Raw genomic sequence first — 16,664 nt, 5'->3', positions numbered from 1 at the left:
TGGTCTGTGGCGAGCGAGCAGGTGTGGAAGCTGCTTTTGGTCTGCATACGGCCCCCCAGTGCCCCCATCAGAGAGTGACGCCCTGACAGGCAAGGTGGCTGCACTGGCTGGAGTCGCTGGGACCCATCCGTCGGGTGGGCCTGCCGGATCTGCGGCTCAAGTAACCCACCTGGCCAGCCGTGCGGGCCTGGGGTCGGTCCTCTGGCTTGCTCTTCCGCAGCCCGCACGCTGACCCTGTGCGCGTCCGGCGCGAGGGGAAGCAGCGGAGCCCAGGCGGAGGCCCGCGTGGCCCGCCGGTCAAGGGGTCTGCGCCCTACGCCGCGTGACCCCACCCTCGGCGCCAGCCCCGCCCCGGCCTGTACCCCGCGCGGCCCCGCCCCCGTCTTGGCCCCGCCCACATCCCGGCCCAGTCCACCCGCCCATCAGTCCCGCCCCCGCCCCTCGGCCGGGCCCCGCCTCGGCCCCCAGCGGCTCCGCCCGTTCTGCCGCAGCAACGCCCCGACTCGGGATCAAGCAGGACTCTTGACCTAGGTGGGCCCCGTGGCGTTGCCGTGGTACAGACGACGCTCTCCAAGAGGGCGGGCTGCACTTCCGGGGCGGGGAACGGCCACCGGAAGTACGTGACCGCCCGGGGCCATGGCGGCGCTCGGCGTCTTCTGCTTGCTGCTCGGGGCGGTATCCTGGCCGCAGGCCTCGGCCTCGGGCGAGGAGTTCTGGCCCGGCCAGTCAGCAGCCGACATCTTGTCGGGGGCGGCGTCCCGCAGACGGTAAACGTTCTCGGCTGGGCCGGTGGGCAGGGACCGGCGAACCGGGAGGCGGGGCTCGGAGGGCCGGGAGGCGGAGCGGTGGAGCCTCGGTCTCCCCTCGCCTCTCGGGACCCCTGGCCTGGGGCCGCGAGCCCCCCGGAAGGGCAGGCTGCAGGTCCGCGTTAGGGGGCAGGCCGGGGCCCCCTGTTACATGATGCGGGCCTTGCCTGGAGTTCGAGGAGCCCCCGAATCAGATGTTCGAATGGGTTGGTTCTTAAGAAAGCCCAGCTTTGTTTACCTGCAGGAGAATATCCGTCCCATCCAGGCGTTGGTTGTTTCATAGCTAAGTCTCAGGAATAAGAGACAAGCGTCAGTGCCATTCAGCAGTTACTGAGGGCTTGACCGAAAACAGACTGCTGGGCGCGGGATGTCAAGATGGTAGATGGGCCTCTTCCTGGCAGGCTTGGGGGATTGGAGGCTCAAGCCAGGGATCACAGCATGGCCTCGTTTGCAGTAACGGAGATGCAGAGAAGGGGGCGGTGAGGACATAGCAGAAGCTGAGGTCTCCTGCCTGGAGCTTGTGTAGAGAAGTCTTGCTTTACATAGGGCAGCCGTTCTCAAAGTGTGTCCAGGGATCCCTGAGGTGCCAGGCCATTTTCGTAGAAAGGCCAGGATATCATCTGCCTTTTGCACACACTCTCTCGAGAGTTTACTGTGGAGTTTTTCCAGGGACCACCTGGCCTGTGATACCATAACACAGGGAGTGAAGAAGCAGACGGGAGGATCCAGCAATCACCAGACCAAAAAGAGATTTTGCAGAAATTAAAACCAGTGCCGCTCTTGTCCCTCATGATTTTTGTCTTGAAAAATATACTTACTTTTCATTTGGAAATTTGGAAATACTAATGATAAAGGTAATACGTTTATTTTTGTTGTTTTTAAGGGAATTCATAAATACTTTTCTAAAGTTCTTCCTTTAAATTCTAAATCAGGAATTATCGATCGATTTAACCCACATAAACAGTAGCCTTTGGGGTCCTCGGTAATCGTTAAGAGTGTGCAGGGGTCTGTAGACTAAGAAGTTTGAGAACCCCTGGAGGGTGAGTGCTCAGATTCTGGCTGTGAGACTCTGCTGGTCTTAGCTGTGAATTATTAGCTGGTGGTTAAACGGATGCTGAGATGTCTTCTGCTGCTACTTGCGGGCTCTTTAAGTGACTGGTCCCCTAGAAACAGGTGGGCCGCTGCCTCCACATCACAGACCAGAAGCTACTGACCGTGCCTGGAGGCGGGCGCTAGGCCGTGGACGTGGGTGTTGGGTTTTCTGTGCAGAGCCCTGGCCCTGAAGAAGCCCTCTCCTGCCCTCCCTGCCAGGTATCTTCTGTACGATGTCAACCCCCCGGAGGGCTTCAACCTCCGCAGGGACGTCTACGTCCGAGTTGCCTCCCTCCTGAAGACGCTGCTGAAGACTGAGGAGTGGGTGTTGGTGCTGCCCCCCTGGGGCCGTCTCTCCCACTGGAAGAGCCCTGACATCCACCAGGTCCGGATTCCCTGGTCCGACTTTTTTGATCTTCCAAGTCTCAGTAGAAACATCCCCGTCATTGAGTATGAGCAGTTCATTGCAGGTGAGGCGGGTGGCGGTCCCGTAACTGGGGCTGTGCGGGCGTTGGTCTGGGCGTGAACGTCAGGCCAGGCCCGAGACCTCGGCCAGCTGGGCCGTCTCCTCTTGGGCCTTTGCTCTCCCTAGGAGGGGCCCTGCTTCCGTTTCCCCCACTACCAGCGATTTTGACCTGTCCATAGTTTTTCTAGGGAGATAGATCTGAAGCATGGGAGCTATGTGTCCCCTTGCCTCTGAAAACCCCGGCCGCCTGGTGAGCTGGAGCTGTGATTGGGGAGGCAGGACCACAGGCCTCCCCCTATGCAGGCCAGGCTGTTCTTACCTGAAGGAAAACATGTTGCGTGTGTGGCGTTGGCTGGGTGCTGGAGGAGACGTGTGACCACACGTCGTGTCTCATTTGGTTCTGGACAACCTTCTCCTTTTAATGTTTTTAAGAGGAAAGAGTTGACGATTTCTTAGAATGATGATACTTAGAGCTCACGTGTGCTTTATTCAGAAGACGTAAACAGGCAGGGACACCTCTGCCCCGATCCCTGGAGCAGCCCGGGAGAGCGAGTCACAGTTCCTGAGTGGCGGCCTTAGCGCTTCTGCTGTGCGAGGGCCTGGCGGCCTGAGCGTCGCTGCTCCCGCCGAGGCCAGGCCCACGCGTCCTCCTCGTCAGGTTCTGTTCTCACCACACCGCAGACCCTGTCCGGCGGGGACGTTCTCCGTGTGGGGCTCCGCTGTGGCTGTAGGGCCACCGGACGACCTGCTGCCGTCTGCGCTCCTGCTGGGGAGGCAAACCCTGAGGCTGGGGAGCAGCCTTCCTGACCCGACTCAGCCCTGGACGCAGGCTCGGTCTCGTCTGCGCGGGCCCTGGCGCCCAGGGGACCGGCCCCTGACCTGCCAGCGCGAGGTGATGGCGCCTCGGCCACGAGGGGTGCTTAGTGACGGCAGACAGCTGTCATCCCTGCCGCCCTGCAGGCCGTGTCCCTCGGGCCGGGCCGTGGGGGTGGGGACCAAGTCCCCAGGTGACACTGTGGAGGTGGCAGACCCACCTTGACCAGCTCAGGTTTACAGCTGCAGAGGGGACAGGCGTGGGGCGTCACACCCCGAAGGCCTCCAGGCCGGCGTGTCAGCCCTGGTGTTGCATCCCCCAGCCCCGCCGTAGGAGGAGCCCCAGAGCCCGGGCCTCGTGCCCAAGCCAGAGAGAGTGTGGACGAGGAACCGGGTCACTCACTGTGGCTGTCTCGTCAGTGCGCTCCGTCGTTGCACCTGTGAGCACATCTTACTTGTCGCCGAGTCGTGGCTGGGAGGCTCCAGGTGTGGGAGGAGCAGTGGGTGGGAGGGACACAGGCCCTTGCTCTCCGGGGCCTCCTGTTGGGGGCGGGGACACGCAGCGCTCGTGGCAGTGACCAAAGCCTCAGGACGAGAAAGCAGGGAGGGGTGCGGAGTGGTGGGCAGTGGCCGTGGACTGGGAAGGCATCCTTTTTGGGGAGATGCAGTTTGAGTGGCCTCACAGGGGTCAAGAACGAGCCCCGGAGGGGACGGTCCAGGCAGGTCAGCTATGCAGTGGTCCCGGGGAAGGAGCACCCCCATGGGCTCCAAGCATCACGGGGGGGCAGCTGTAGGAGAGGAGAGGGGCAGGGCGAGGGCAGCCTGCGGCCGTCGTGGGGACTGGCCCCGCCCACAGCGAAGTGGGGGTGTGGCTGGAAAGAGAAGGGGGCCCAGGCAAGGCCGGATGCTGTAAGAGGTTGGGGCGCTGAGCGGCCCAGAGGAGATGCTGGCTCCTAGACACCCACCCCAGACAGCCCTCCCATCCCCTGAGGGACCCCCATGTCCCGAGGTCACTTGTTCCATCATCTCTGCTTTTATGAGCTTCCTCCAGTCCTGTTTGGGAAGACGGTGGCGTTAAATACAGTGGTACTTCTCTGTATCGCCTCAGCGTGTGCCGTGGTCACCGTTACTGTCGGTCCTTGTCTCCTGCAGAGTCCGGCGGGCCCTTCATCGACCAGGTCTATGTCCTGCAAGGTTACGCAGAGGGCTGGAAGGAGGGGGCCTGGGAGGAGAAGATCGACAGCCGGCCCTGCATCGAGCCGCCCCTTTACTCGCAGGACAAGCACGAGTATTACAGGTGCCGCCGCGTTCGGGGACTCAGGCTGGTTTAGAAATACCTGGCTGAGACACACGTACCTTTTCCCGCGTTGTTTAATGCACTTGAACGTGGTCGTGGCGGCCTTGTCACCCCAGACTGAGCTGCCGTCAGAAGAGCTGCTGTGTCCTCCCCAGCCCCGCCCAAAGCGCCCCCCGCACGGGGGACCAGAGTAATCCGGTTCTAGACCTGGAGCAGCTCAGGAGCTCCTGAGAGCACAGCTGCCTTAAGGGCAGTTACTGGCCCTGGCCCGTGAGCGTTCGTTCCGCCGGGCTCCTTCCGGCTGCCCCTGCTTTCCCGTCACCGTACCGTCCGGGTTCCTGAAGAGGGCTTCCGTGGTCTCGTCAGACCAGGTGAAGTCTGGGGTTTCTTTAAAGATTTCCACGAGGTCACCACCTGTGATCACAACCAGTGAGCTGTGAGCTAAGAGAACTAATAGCTGGGTTTATCCAGGTCAGGCCGTGCGTCTAGACGTCACTCACTGCCCGCTCACTAACCGGGTGCCGTGGGTCTTGTTTTCCAGAGGATGGTTTTGGGGTTATGAAGAGACGCGGGGTTTACACGTCTCCTGTCTGTCTGTTCAGGGCTCGGCTTCCGTCATCGCCCCTGTGCTCCTGAGAAACACGTCCGCACGGTGAGTGTGTGGTCCCCGGGGGACGGCTGGGGCGAGGGCACGTGTGAGCGTGTCCGTATGTGCCTGTGCCCCGTCCTGCCGGCAGGGTCAGACCTCGGCCGCGCCCCCCCCCCGCCTCTCGAGCAGGGGGGCCGGCAGCTGGGATCCAGGGGAGCCCCCAGGCGGGGCGGCCGCGGCTGTTCTCCTCCCGGTGCTGCTCGGAGCGGCTGTGCTTTTGAGCCTCACGACGGGGGTCTCTGGTCCCACCCCTGGTGGGTGGTGGAGTCGGATTTACACCCGGATCCTGCCGGAGGTGGATCCTGCCGGAGGTGGATCCTGTCGGAGGTGGTGGGGCGAGCCGGGGCCTGCTGGACGCAGCAGGGCGTGAGGATGGGCGTAGGGGCGGGGGGCGGGCGGTAAGAGAGGGACGGGGATGAGGGCTGTGGGGTCGTGAGGCTGCGGCAGGGGGAGGGCCGGGACAAGAGCGGGGCCAGCGGGGCCAGGAGGGCTTTGAAGTGACCACTGAGCGACCGGGGCTGGGGCGGCAGCCTGGAGCTGGCCTTGGAGGTTCCGCACGGGCGAGGAGGGCTTCCCCTCAGGGCCACCCCTGACATCAGTCTCTCTCGCCGGCCTCCTCGAAGCCTGAGCTGCGAGTGGCCAGAGGAATAGCTCAGGCCTCTCCTGGACACACCTCCCTGGCGGCTGCTCCTGGCCTTGCGTGTTGGGAGTGTGTCTGCGTGGCCGGTTCCTCCTGGAAGCAGAGAACCAGCCACACGGGCCCCGCCCGCCCGCCCTGCCACCAGAGGGTCAGCAGGGAGGGCTGGGCTTCCGGGTGAGTGGCAGGGTTGGTGCGCCAGGCGAGCTCCTCGGGAGGGTCTCGTGCTGGGTCTCTAGGCAGGTGTCCTAGGAGTTCCCTGCGGGTGTGAGTTGCTGGGGACATGGGGACCCTGAGAGGGCCCCTCCTGGTAGCCACCTTCAGTGTCTCTGAGCCTGCGCACGCACAGGGCAGGCCCCCTGTGCTCTCCGGGGCCCGGGACGGTGCAGACTGTCCCAGCCCGGCCCCGGTGTGCCGTAACGCCAGGCGGGCTCCCCCCGGGCCCGTGTCAGCAACACGCACGCGGGTCCACAGAGGCAGCAGGCGCGTGCTCTGCTCGGTGGGTCCGAGCTCCACGCAAGAGATGAGGCGGCTGAGGGTGCCGCTTGCTGGGGCCCCGCGTTACTCGCCTTACAGCTGTTCGCATGTCAAAAGCAGATCTGGCTGCAGCTTTAGGCTGTGGGACCGTTTCTTCTGAGTCCCATTTGTGGGTAAGGGGAGCTGAGCCCAGGACAGACTTGTGCCCAGAGGACCCTCTGTTTAAAAGAGACGCAGGGGGCTTGACAGCGGGGAGATGGCGGCGCTGAGACCCACAAGGCTGGACGGGGGTGGGGGGAACCCCACCAGGCAGAAAACTCAAGATGTGAAAAGCACTAACCAGAGAGAGAAGGTTGATACATTCAGTTATGTTAAAATTAATAAGTCTTGTCCATCAATAGAAAGCGTTAAAATGGAAAGACAAACCACAGAGAGGGGGGTGCTTCTAGCACGTCGGTCACGTCAGTCAGTACAGGGCTGGGTCAGATACAGGCAGAGCTGCTAAATAAAGATTAGTGAGTAAAGGGCAGGCGGCCTTGTAGCATATTCAGTAGAAGACGCTGTCAGGTATACCGCCGAGGGAACACGCTGCTCTTAGACCCCAGGGGAGACGCAGGCCGCCGCCTCCCAGATGTGGCCTGTTTCTGGAGGGTCCTTTCCATGTGTGCTGATTCTCAGGTTGCTTGATTAGCTCAGGCAGACCACCTTTCCTGCCCCTCACTTTGCAAGGAGGGAGTTGCCTTCCTTTAAGAAAGGGCTGGCTTTGGCTGGAGAAATACAAACATGATAAGGAGTCTGTTTCATTAAGGTGATTTTTAAAAATAAGAGTAAATACTGAGTTTTGTTCCTTTGGGGTAGCCATCATTATATGGCTTTGCCCTTTATCCAATAACATGATGAGTTAAGCCACAGATGTTCTAATACTGAACCATTTTTGCATTCCTGGTGTGAACTCCATTTGTCACGTGTGTCATCCTTTTAATATATTGCTGGGTTCTGTTTGCTAATTTTATGTTTTGTTTACTTGTGGGTTATTTTGCGTTGAGAGTCACAGTCGAGCTTGGTAACTCAGCCAGTTCAGTGGCTGGGACAGGAGAGAGTCCATCCATGTTTAGAGTCACTTAAGAATCAAAAGCTTCTGCAGGCAGCTGCCTGTGAGAGGCTCAGCAGAGATTTGCCCAGACGCACCCAGGCGACCCAGCAAGGTTTGACCCTCTCAGGGTTCGTCCCTGATTGTTCCCTGGCCCAGGGCCTCCCACATGACAGTGCTCTCTGGAGCGTGTGAACATAAAAACCTTCTTTTCCTGTTGTTTAAAAACAGGTCCGTGATGTTAGACCGAGCCGAAAACCTCCTTCACGACCACTATGGAGGGAAGGAGTACTGGGACGTGAGTGTTGCGCGGCTCGCATCTCTGTACACGTGTTCAGTCTTGGAAAACCCGAGACCCTCAGCAGCTCTTGTTTTCCACCTTGCTGACTAGACTGCTGAGGTTCTTAGCAGGCGTGGGGGAGGGCCCGCCGGTGGGCGTTGCCCCTGCCCAAGGAGGTGCTCCAGGCAGCGGGCTGGGGCGTCCCGGCCCCTCCTGCACTGCATCGGCTGTCCTTTCCTGCTGACACGTTCAGAACCTGGAATTAGAGCTCCGGCCGCGTGTCCGCAGTGTTGAAAGGCGGGGCGTTCTGTGCCCTGAGTCCTTAATAGTGACATCGGGCTCTGCTCTGATGGGGAAGCGCTGGCTCTGGGCGCACAGACAGTGACAGTGAGGCAGGTGGGTGGGAGGCGTCTCCCGTCCTCCTGGGGGTGGGGACGGCTTAATCGTCAGGCGTCTGGTTTGGAAAAGAGGCGCGGTTCTGCCGACAGGGGCCCCGGTGCAACAGTTTGGCAAAAGCGTCAGATGTTCCCTGAGAAGAGCCTTTGGCTGCAAGGTGGGGACCCAGGTGAAGTCGGCCTGGCCTGTCGGGGGCTCTGCCGGGCGAAGGAGCCTCCAGGGGCATCAGGGTGGGTGGGCTGCAGGGGACACGGGGCCTGCCCCACTCGGCTCCCACGCTCCCCCGGGTCCTGGGACCTGTGCAGAAACTGATCTTAGAAGGGCCATTTGTGTATTGCTGAAGTGAAGTACAAGTTTTTAGGCAAATTACAGCTTTCTTAAATTAAAAATGAGCACTGAGCTCCCTCAAGGCAGATACTTGACAGCCTGGTTTCTCCCCCTCGCCCCCCCGTGGGGATTTGCGCCCCGTCTCACCTGGGGCTCCCAGGGGATGTGTCGCTTCTTCCGAGGCCCCTGTGCAGGAACCGGTTTCCCTGGATCTCTGCACCTTGGCGCTGCCAATGGTGTGGACAGAGCCCCGTGGCCATGCCCCCCACCCCTGTTTCCACGTGGTGGGCATGGTATTTTCTGCCGCAGGGGCTCCCAGGTCTGTTAATTGAGGTGCAGGTTTATTATTTATGGCAGCTAGTATTTGAAAAAGAAAAACATGGTATTTGCTGTCAAAAAAATGCAGTTGGTATTCTGTGATCTCTGCACCTAATTCACGATGAGGGGCAGCTCCGCACGTGGCGAGGTCCGGCCCTGGACCGCGTCCTGTCCTGTCCCTGCAGGGCGTTGGTCAGTAATCGGTCCCTAGATGGACCCAGTCAGGCCCCCCAAGTCCCCCCCAGTCGTCACCAGCCTCAGCCTGTCTGGTCCTTCCTCCACCTGGGGAAATGGGTGTCATGCCCCCTCTGCAGCCCCTGACCCCCAGCTTTCAGGGTCTGCCCTGTCTGGGGGTCGTTGATGCCTCCTGTGGGCGGGCTGGGCAGGCAGAGGTCCCCAGGTGGGACCCTGCTCCCTGGACTCGCGACCTGGGTGCCTCCTGGGCGGGTTGTTGCAGAAGCGCAGAAGTGTCAAAACGTGGACACGGTGGTTCTGTGCCTCATGACAGCACTGTGGTCCCCGCCAGCCCTGAAGGGTGATGACCCCCCTTGGCACCTGCAGTGTGGGGGAGGGGTGACGGGCGGGGACCCTGGGGCCGGGGGTGGGAGGGGTGACGGGCGGGGACCCCAGGGCAGGGGCTCACGGCCCGTTGCACCCGCAGACCCGGCGCAGCATGGTGTTTGCCAAGCACCTGCGGGCCGTGGGGGACGAGTTCCGGAGCAGGTACCTCAATTCCACGGACGCAGCCGACAGGATCCCCTTCGAGGAGGACTGGACCAAGATGAAGGTAGACCCCACCTCTGTAATCCTTGGCGGGGGGGATGCATTTTATCTCTTTAGACACCTCACAACTAACCCCGTCATTTAGGAAAGGGCAGAACGGGGCACCCTTGTCTGTCACAGGGCTGCCGGGCCCACGGCCCCAATTACCAGAGATGCTGCTCATCAGCAGGGAGCCCCCTGGCCTGGTGCAGACGTAGGGACGTTGGCCAGTAATTGGTGCCTAGATGGACCCGACCAGGCACCCACGTCCCGCCCGATCGTCACCAGCCCGTCTGGTCCTCCTCCACCAGGTCAAGCTGGGCTCTTCGCTGGGGGGCCCGTACCTGGGCGTCCACCTGAGGAGGAAGGACTTCATCTGGGGGCACAGGGAGGACGTGCCCAGCCTGGAGGGGGCCGTGAGGAGGATCCGCAGCCTCATGAAGACCCACCAGCTGGACAAGGTGTTCGTGGCCACGGATGCTGCCAGGAAGGGTATGTGGCTTCCATCCGTCTGTTTCTCCCACAGTTCACGGGAGGGGGTCGTGTTTCCGTCCTCCTCGCCCCCCCCACCCCGTGGTCCTGTGGTGTGAGCGCGCGCACACGCATGTCTCCCGCGGCCGCATCACCTTCCTGATGCACCTGCAGAGCTGGACGGGCTGCGGAGGCTGCTGCCCGAGATGGTGCGGTTCGAGCCCACGTGGGAGGAGCTGGAGCTCTACAAGGACGGGGGCGTCGCCATCGTGGACCAGTGGGTCTGCGCACATGCCCGGTAAGCGGCCCCTCCCGCCACGCACACACCTAGCCCGTGTCGGAGGCCGAGTCCTCACGTGCAGACCCCCAGCTCGGCCCTCCTCGCCTCACCTGGGGCCTCTCCTCTGTCGTGTCTTGTCTCGGGGGAGGGGCCATCCCGCTCTGCCCACCCCTGAGTCCTGGTCCCCAGGTACATCTCGGGCACCCGCGGGGCACTCTGCCCAGTGTCCCGTCCTTGTCATGGGAGGCAAGCGGCCTATGGGGACTTGGGCCCAGGCCTCAAGGGTTCCTCTGGGGCTCATCTGCCCACCGGCGCTGGGAGAGCAGGGCTGGGGTGAGTCGGGCACTTGGAGTAAAGTGGAAAATCAGAGAAGAGTAGGTGATTTTCCCTCTCCTTCCAGAATCCTCAGACATGCTGGGTGCAGGGGCGTGTGTGGTTTACCAGGTAGATGTGTGCCCTGTCCTGTTCCAGGGGACACCTCCTCCAGGCTGAGCAGAGGGCTGAGGGCGGATTCAGCCCCACCAGGGGTGCAGGGAGCAGCCCCAGCCCAGCCCTGTGCTCTGGGCCCTACTCCTCGGCCCCGAGGTTCTGCTGGTGGGGGGCGGGGGGATGGGGTTCGGGGCTTCGCTCTTCCCCACCCGCCTTGGGCTCAAACCCGGCGGTGACGGGGAGCAGACCTCTGGCACGTGTGTTCCAAGGTGCCGTCCCTGGAGGGGAGTTTCCTCCTCCTCCGGCTGCAGCCCCGCCCCTCCGCGGGAAGGCCCGCGTGGCAGGTTGAGCTTGGCCCTGAGCCCTGCCCCGAGCAGCCAAGGTCTAGCAGCGGCCCGAGCCTGCCCCCGGTGCGGGACCTGTCACCCGAGCCCCTGCGGCTGCCACAGCCCAGGCCACTTGGTGGCGACGGGCCACGGGGAGCCCCGGCCGAGGAGACTGGGCCGGGGGGCTGGGCAGGCGCCTGGGGTCATGGGTGGACGTGGCTGGTGGGTTTGCTCCGCAGCCTGGTGACCTCACGTTTCTCAGCAGGTTTTTTATCGGCACCTCGGTCTCCACGTTCTCTTTTCGAATTCACGAGGAGAGAGAAATCCTGGGGTTGGACCCCAAGACGACATACAACCGGTTCTGTGGGGACGAGGAGAAGGCGTGCGAGCAGCCCACGCACTGGAAGATCGCGTACTGAGCCAGCCCGCGGGCGCCCCACACGCAGGCTCGCAGCTGCCCTCAGGACAGGTGTCGCCGCCGGGGCAGGGACCCCCCGGCTGGGCAGCAGGCTGTCCCCTCTCCAGTCTCAGGCCCGGGAGCCCTGCGGAGCCACGCTGCATCTGTCCTGCCTTCCCCAGGCCCACCTGTCTGCCGTGACCCAGCACCACCACTTCCCCGGGATGTGGGTTGTTGGCTCCGGATCCAGAACCGTGTCTCCGGGGCTAGCGAGGCCACCATGATGCCTCGGAGGTGCTGGCTTGTCCTTGTTGACCTTGGTCTGGAGGGTTTCCCACAGCGTCGGGCAGGCCTGGCGCCTGGGCTGCTCCTGTCCCGGGCGGTGGGCACAGTGCCACAGAGCAGCGCCCTTGGTCCTGCCCTTCTCCCCACGTGGGACCCCGTGCCAGCTGGATGGTGGGCGAACCGCCACATCACAGGGCCAGTCTGAGGCCTTTGAGGACCTGTGATGCCCTTGCCCCATCCGTCCCCCACTGCCTGGGTCAGAGCATCAGAACATTCCTTGGCAAGTCCCAGTGCTTTGTGTGCTCATGGGGACGGGGGGCCCCCGCCAGTTGTCTGCAGGGTCCATCCAGCTGTCCAGGCTGTCTGGTCTGTGATGGCCACAGCAGTACGAGGGGTGGCCAGATGCTCGTCCTCGAAGCCCCTGTGCTTCCCTCGCGAGGGCAGGGGTGCGGCTGAGAGGAGTGGGGTCACTCCAGCCTCGGAAAGCACCTTGGGGACCAGCTGCTGCACGCGGGGTGGAGGCCGGTCTGCAGAGCCCTGTGCTGGGACTTCACGGCCACCACGAGGGAGCTACCGGGAGGGCGCTGCTGGGGGCCCACCCCGTCCCCTCCGACTAGGCACCCAACTTCCTACAACACCTGGGGTGACTGGCGACCTGGGCGCCGGGAGCCATGCAGAACCCATGAGTCTGGGCCCTGGCTGCCCCGCGGCTCCTTCCTGAGCTCTAGAGAGGCCCTGATCACACGGCGGGGTCCTGCGGTGTCACCGCTGTGCCAGGTGAAACTGCGAGATATTTATTCTTTGTACATCAAGTATTAATAAAATACATTTTCTAGAAACGGTGCTTTTTCCCACCCTGCATTCTCTTTCGGCTGAGCACTGGTCCAAGCATTTGGACTCGGCCGTTACCTTCCTTTTCAAGAAAAGCTGCGTTGTCGTCTGTGTTTACAGGTGTGAGCATCGTGGAGGCACCAGCCTGGCACCGCCTACCCCGCCGGCTCTTCGCTCTTTGCACGTTGGCCGCCAGGCTTGTTTGGGAAGAGCCCGCAGTTCTACAGGTTTGAGAACTGCTGTTGTCTAGGTGCTGAGGGGGCAGCAGTGGAGCCTCCCTGGGGGCTGCATCCTGCTGGGAGAGGCCAGCCAGCGAAGCCCCACCCTAGAGGGCAGGGCGCGGTGGGAGGGGCCAGGGATGAGCTTCAAGGGGCCGTGAGGGTGGGGGCCGCTGGGGGGTCTGGGGAGAAGCGGGGGACAGCCTGGAAGCCGGGCTCCAGGTGACGCTGTCAGGGCCGCCGGACGTGGGGCGGGTGGTTGGGAGGTGGCGTCTCAGCTGCTGGAAGGACGGGGGCCGGGGACTGTGGTCTTGGTCGTGTGAAAGGGCCGAGGGGGAGGGGCAGCAGGTGGGGACCCTGACGGTGGGGCTGGAGGAGGAGGAGGCATCCGGGCATCGCACCCCCATCCTGATGGAGAGACACGGTAGGAGCTGTGGCCTCGTGGGCCTCCCCGGCCCAAGGTCTGTTGTGAGTCCAGCTGTCGGGGTCAGGGCGGTGGTTCTCCGGTCGCAGGACAGCCTGGACAGGGACAGGGATATGGATGGGGGAGGGCAAACCTGGCTGGCTGACCTTGAGCCAGAAGGACCATGCGAGCCCTGTGTCTCGGCCGGGCCCTCCCAGGACGGAGGGTGGTGAAGAGGACGCGGACAGCCTGCAGCCTGGGGACCTAGCCTTCCAGCACAAGGCCCTTCACCCATCCAGTTTGGGGCTGCTATCACGATGCAGTCTAGGTTAGGAAAGCGGTCACAGAACATTCCCAGCTTCACCTGGTGTAAGACCACCCACGTGATCCCGAGGTGCCCTCTGGGCCACAGGCGGACCCCTCATTCACCCCGTGGGCACTGAGCACCCCCCAACCCTCTGCCCCGGGGCCTGGGTGTCCTGATGGAGTGTGGAGAGTGGGCGCTGGGGAGGCCTCTGCTTGAGGGAGGACCAGGGCCTTAGGTGATGGTCAGGGAGCACGTCCAGCGCACAGGGCCAGCCAGTGCCTGGCATGGCGGGAGAGCCTTAGAGGAGGGCGGCACTGCTAGGCCCAGAGTTTGGAGGGGCACCCGCCTAGCTTGTTGGAGAAGGAGGGGCAGGTCCCAGCCCAACGTGGTGGGAGCCCCAAGGTCTCGGAGCCCCGAGGCCATCAGCAAAGTTTCCTGCTGTGGAGTGGGCTTGGGCGGCTGTGTGTGTGTTGGGGCAGGAGGGACCCCCAGCACGGGCCGGGCCAGGCTGGGGGCCCCAAGACAGACCTTTGCAGGTGGAGGGCGAGGGAGACCCAGATGCCAGAGGTGCCTGGTCAGAAGGTGGGGAGGAGCAGATGGGAGATGACCAGGGCTGACGGCCGCCCTCCTGGAGGACTTGGGGGCTGTCGCACGGGGAGGAGGGGCCTCAGCAAAGCCCCTCCCCGCCCCCCTCCGGACCCCTCAGTCCTGCTCCAGCTGACGTCTGACAAACCCACTCATCACTCATCGTTAACCTTTTAAAAACAAAGGGCAAGTGTCAAACCCGGACGTTTGAACTTTCAGGGATTCATCTCCTCATCTGTGGAGAAGGTCAGGGAGGCAGGCGCATGGGCAGGAGACAGCGGCTGTTGCTCTAAAATTGTTCCCCTGACCTCGAAGGCAGGCGGCAGCTCAACTAAGCAGTGAGGCCCGGCCTGAGATAAATATTCACGTCCCTCCCCGCCTGCCTGTCATCTCTGTGATTAAGACAGGTCCTCGTTCAGTGAGGCTATGACACAGCCAATTAACTATTGCAACACCGTCACCAGCACTCAGAGAAACCCAGGACAGTCACTTGGTCCTTTCCAACCAAGCAAGGAAGGTAAGGGACTGGAAAACTCAAAGATGTTATTTAAAGACTGACTTCCAGAGGAGATTGGCTCAAGATGGCGGAGTAGAAGGACGTGCGCTCACTCCCTCTTGGGAGAACACCAGAATCACAACTAACTGCTGAACAATCATCGACAGGATGACACTGGAACTCACCAAAGAGACCCCACATCCAGAGACCAAGGAGAAGCCACAGTGAGATGGTAGGAGGGGCGCAATCACAGTAAAATCAAATCCCATAACTGCTGGGGGGGTGACTCACAAACTGGAGAACACTTATACCACAGAAGTCCACCCACTGGAGTGAAGGTTCTGAGCCCCACGTCAGGCTTCCCAACCTGGGGGCCCAGCAACGGGAGGAGGAATTCCTAGAGAATCAGACTTTGAAGGCTAGCAGGATTTGATTGCAGGACTTCGACAGGACTGGGGGAAACAGAGACTCCACTCTTGGAGGGCACACACAAAGTAGTGTGCGCATCGGGACCCAGGGGAAAGAGCAGTGACCCCATAGGAGACTGAACCAGACCTACCTGCTGGTGCTGGAGGGTCTCCTGCAGAGGCGGGGGGTGGCTGTGGCTCACCATGAGCACAAGGACACTGCCAGCAAAAGTTCTGGGAAGTACTCCTTGGTGTGACCCTTCCCAGAGTCCGCCATTAGCCCCACCAAAGAGGCCGGGTAGGCCCCAGTGTTGGGTCACCTCAGGCCAAACAACCAACAGGGAGGGAACCCAGTCCCACCCATCAGCAGACAAGCAGATTAAAGTTTTACTGAGCTCTGCCCACCAGAGCAACAGCCAGCTCTACACACCACCAGTTCCTCCCATCAGGAACCTTGCACAAGCCTCTTAGGTAACCTCATCCACCAGAGGGCAGACAGCAGAAGCAACAAGAACTACAATCCTGCAGCCTGTGGAACAAAAACCACATTCACAGAAACATAGACAAGATGAAAAGGCAGAGAGGGCTATATACCAGATGAAGGAACAAGATAAAACCCCAGAAAAACACCTAAACGAAGTGGAGATAGGCAACCTTCCAGAAAAAATTCAGAATAATGATAGTGAAGATGATCCAGGACCTCGGAAAAAGAATGGAGGCAAAGATCGAGAAGATGGAAGAAATATTTAACAAAGACCTAGAAGAATTAAAGAACAAACAGAGATGAACAATACAATAACTGAAATGAAAAATACACTAGAAGGAATCAATAGCAGAATAATTGAGGCAGAAGAACGGATAAGTGACCTGGAAGAGAGAATGGTGGAATTCACTGCTGCAGAACAGAATAAACAAAAAAAAAAAAAAAAAGAAAAGCAGACAACCTAAGAGACCTCTGGGACAACATTAAACGCAACAACATTCACATTATAGAGGTGCCAGAAGGAGAAGAGAGAGAAAGGACCCGAGAAAATATTCGAAGAGATTATAGTTGAAAACTTCCCTAACATGGGAAAGGAAAAAGCCACCCAAGTCCAGGAAGCGCAGAGAGTCCCATACAGGATAAACCCAAGGAGAAACACGCTGAGACACAAAGTAATCAAATTGGCCAAAATTAAAGAAAAATTGTTGAAAGCAGCAAGGGAAAGATGACAAATAACATACAAGGGAACTCCCATAAGGTTAACAGCTGATTTCTCGGCAGAAACTCTACAAGCCAGAAGGGAGTGGCATGACATATTTAAGGTGATGAAAGGGAAGAACCTACAACCAAGATTACCCGGCAAGGATCTCATTCAGATTCGATGGAGAAATCAAAAGCTTTACAGACAAGCAAAAGCTAAGAGAATTGAGCACCACCAAACCAGCTTTACAAAAAATGCTAAAGGAACTTCTCTAAGTAGGAAACACAAGAGAAGAAAAGAACCTACAAAATCAAACCCAAAACAATTAAGGAAATAGTAATAGGAACATATATATAGATAATTACCTTAAACCTGAATGGATTAAATGCTCCAACCAAAAGACACAGGCTCGCTGAATGGATACAAAAACAAGACCCATATATATTGCTGTCTACAAGAGACCCACTTCAGACCTAGGGACACATACAGACTGAAAGTGAGGGGATGGAAAAAGATATTCCATGCAAATGGAAATCAAAAGAAAGCCGGAGTAGCAATTCTCATATCAGATAAAATAGACTTCAAAATAAAGAATGTTATAAGAGACAAGGAAGGATACTACATAATGATCAAGT

At 60.2% G+C, this 16,664-nt stretch overlaps 1 protein-coding gene across 1 annotated transcript; it reads left to right on the top strand.

The window, feature by feature from the left end:
• The first annotated feature begins 528 nt into the window (after nt 1–528).
• On the top strand, nt 529–11,466 carry POFUT2 (protein O-fucosyltransferase 2). Its single transcript, XM_082624298.1, has 9 exons — nt 529–767; nt 2,118–2,368; nt 4,330–4,474; nt 5,016–5,126; nt 7,559–7,625; nt 9,310–9,435; nt 9,722–9,902; nt 10,056–10,179; nt 11,182–11,466. The coding sequence occupies exons 1-9, from the start codon at nt 637–639 to the stop codon at nt 11,333–11,335; spliced, it is 1,290 nt and encodes a 429-aa protein (XP_082480424.1). The 5' UTR covers nt 529–636; the 3' UTR covers nt 11,336–11,466.
• The last annotated feature ends 5,198 nt before the right edge of the window (nt 11,467–16,664 follow it).

This window comes from Mesoplodon mirus (genome assembly GCF_964341445.2).
Source record: "Mesoplodon mirus genome assembly, chromosome: 6".
Classification (NCBI taxonomy): Eukaryota; Metazoa; Chordata; class Mammalia; order Artiodactyla; family Ziphiidae; genus Mesoplodon; species Mesoplodon mirus.
The sequence above is the reverse complement of the archived record's forward strand: the minus strand, read 5'-3'. Positions and strand labels throughout refer to the sequence as shown.

Bases quoted from the DNA above. Each gene is read 5' to 3' on its own strand.
- POFUT2 (XM_082624298.1), top strand. From the start codon at position 637: ATGGCGGCGCTCGGCGTCTTCTGCTTGCTGCTCGGGGCGGTATCCTGG. The intron at 9,436-9,721 runs GTAGACCCCACC...CTCCTCCACCAG, and splicing joins AGGACTGGACCAAGATGAAG to GTCAAGCTGGGCTCTTCGCT. The intron at 10,180-11,181 runs GTAAGCGGCCCC...GTTTCTCAGCAG, and splicing joins TGGGTCTGCGCACATGCCCG to GTTTTTTATCGGCACCTCGG.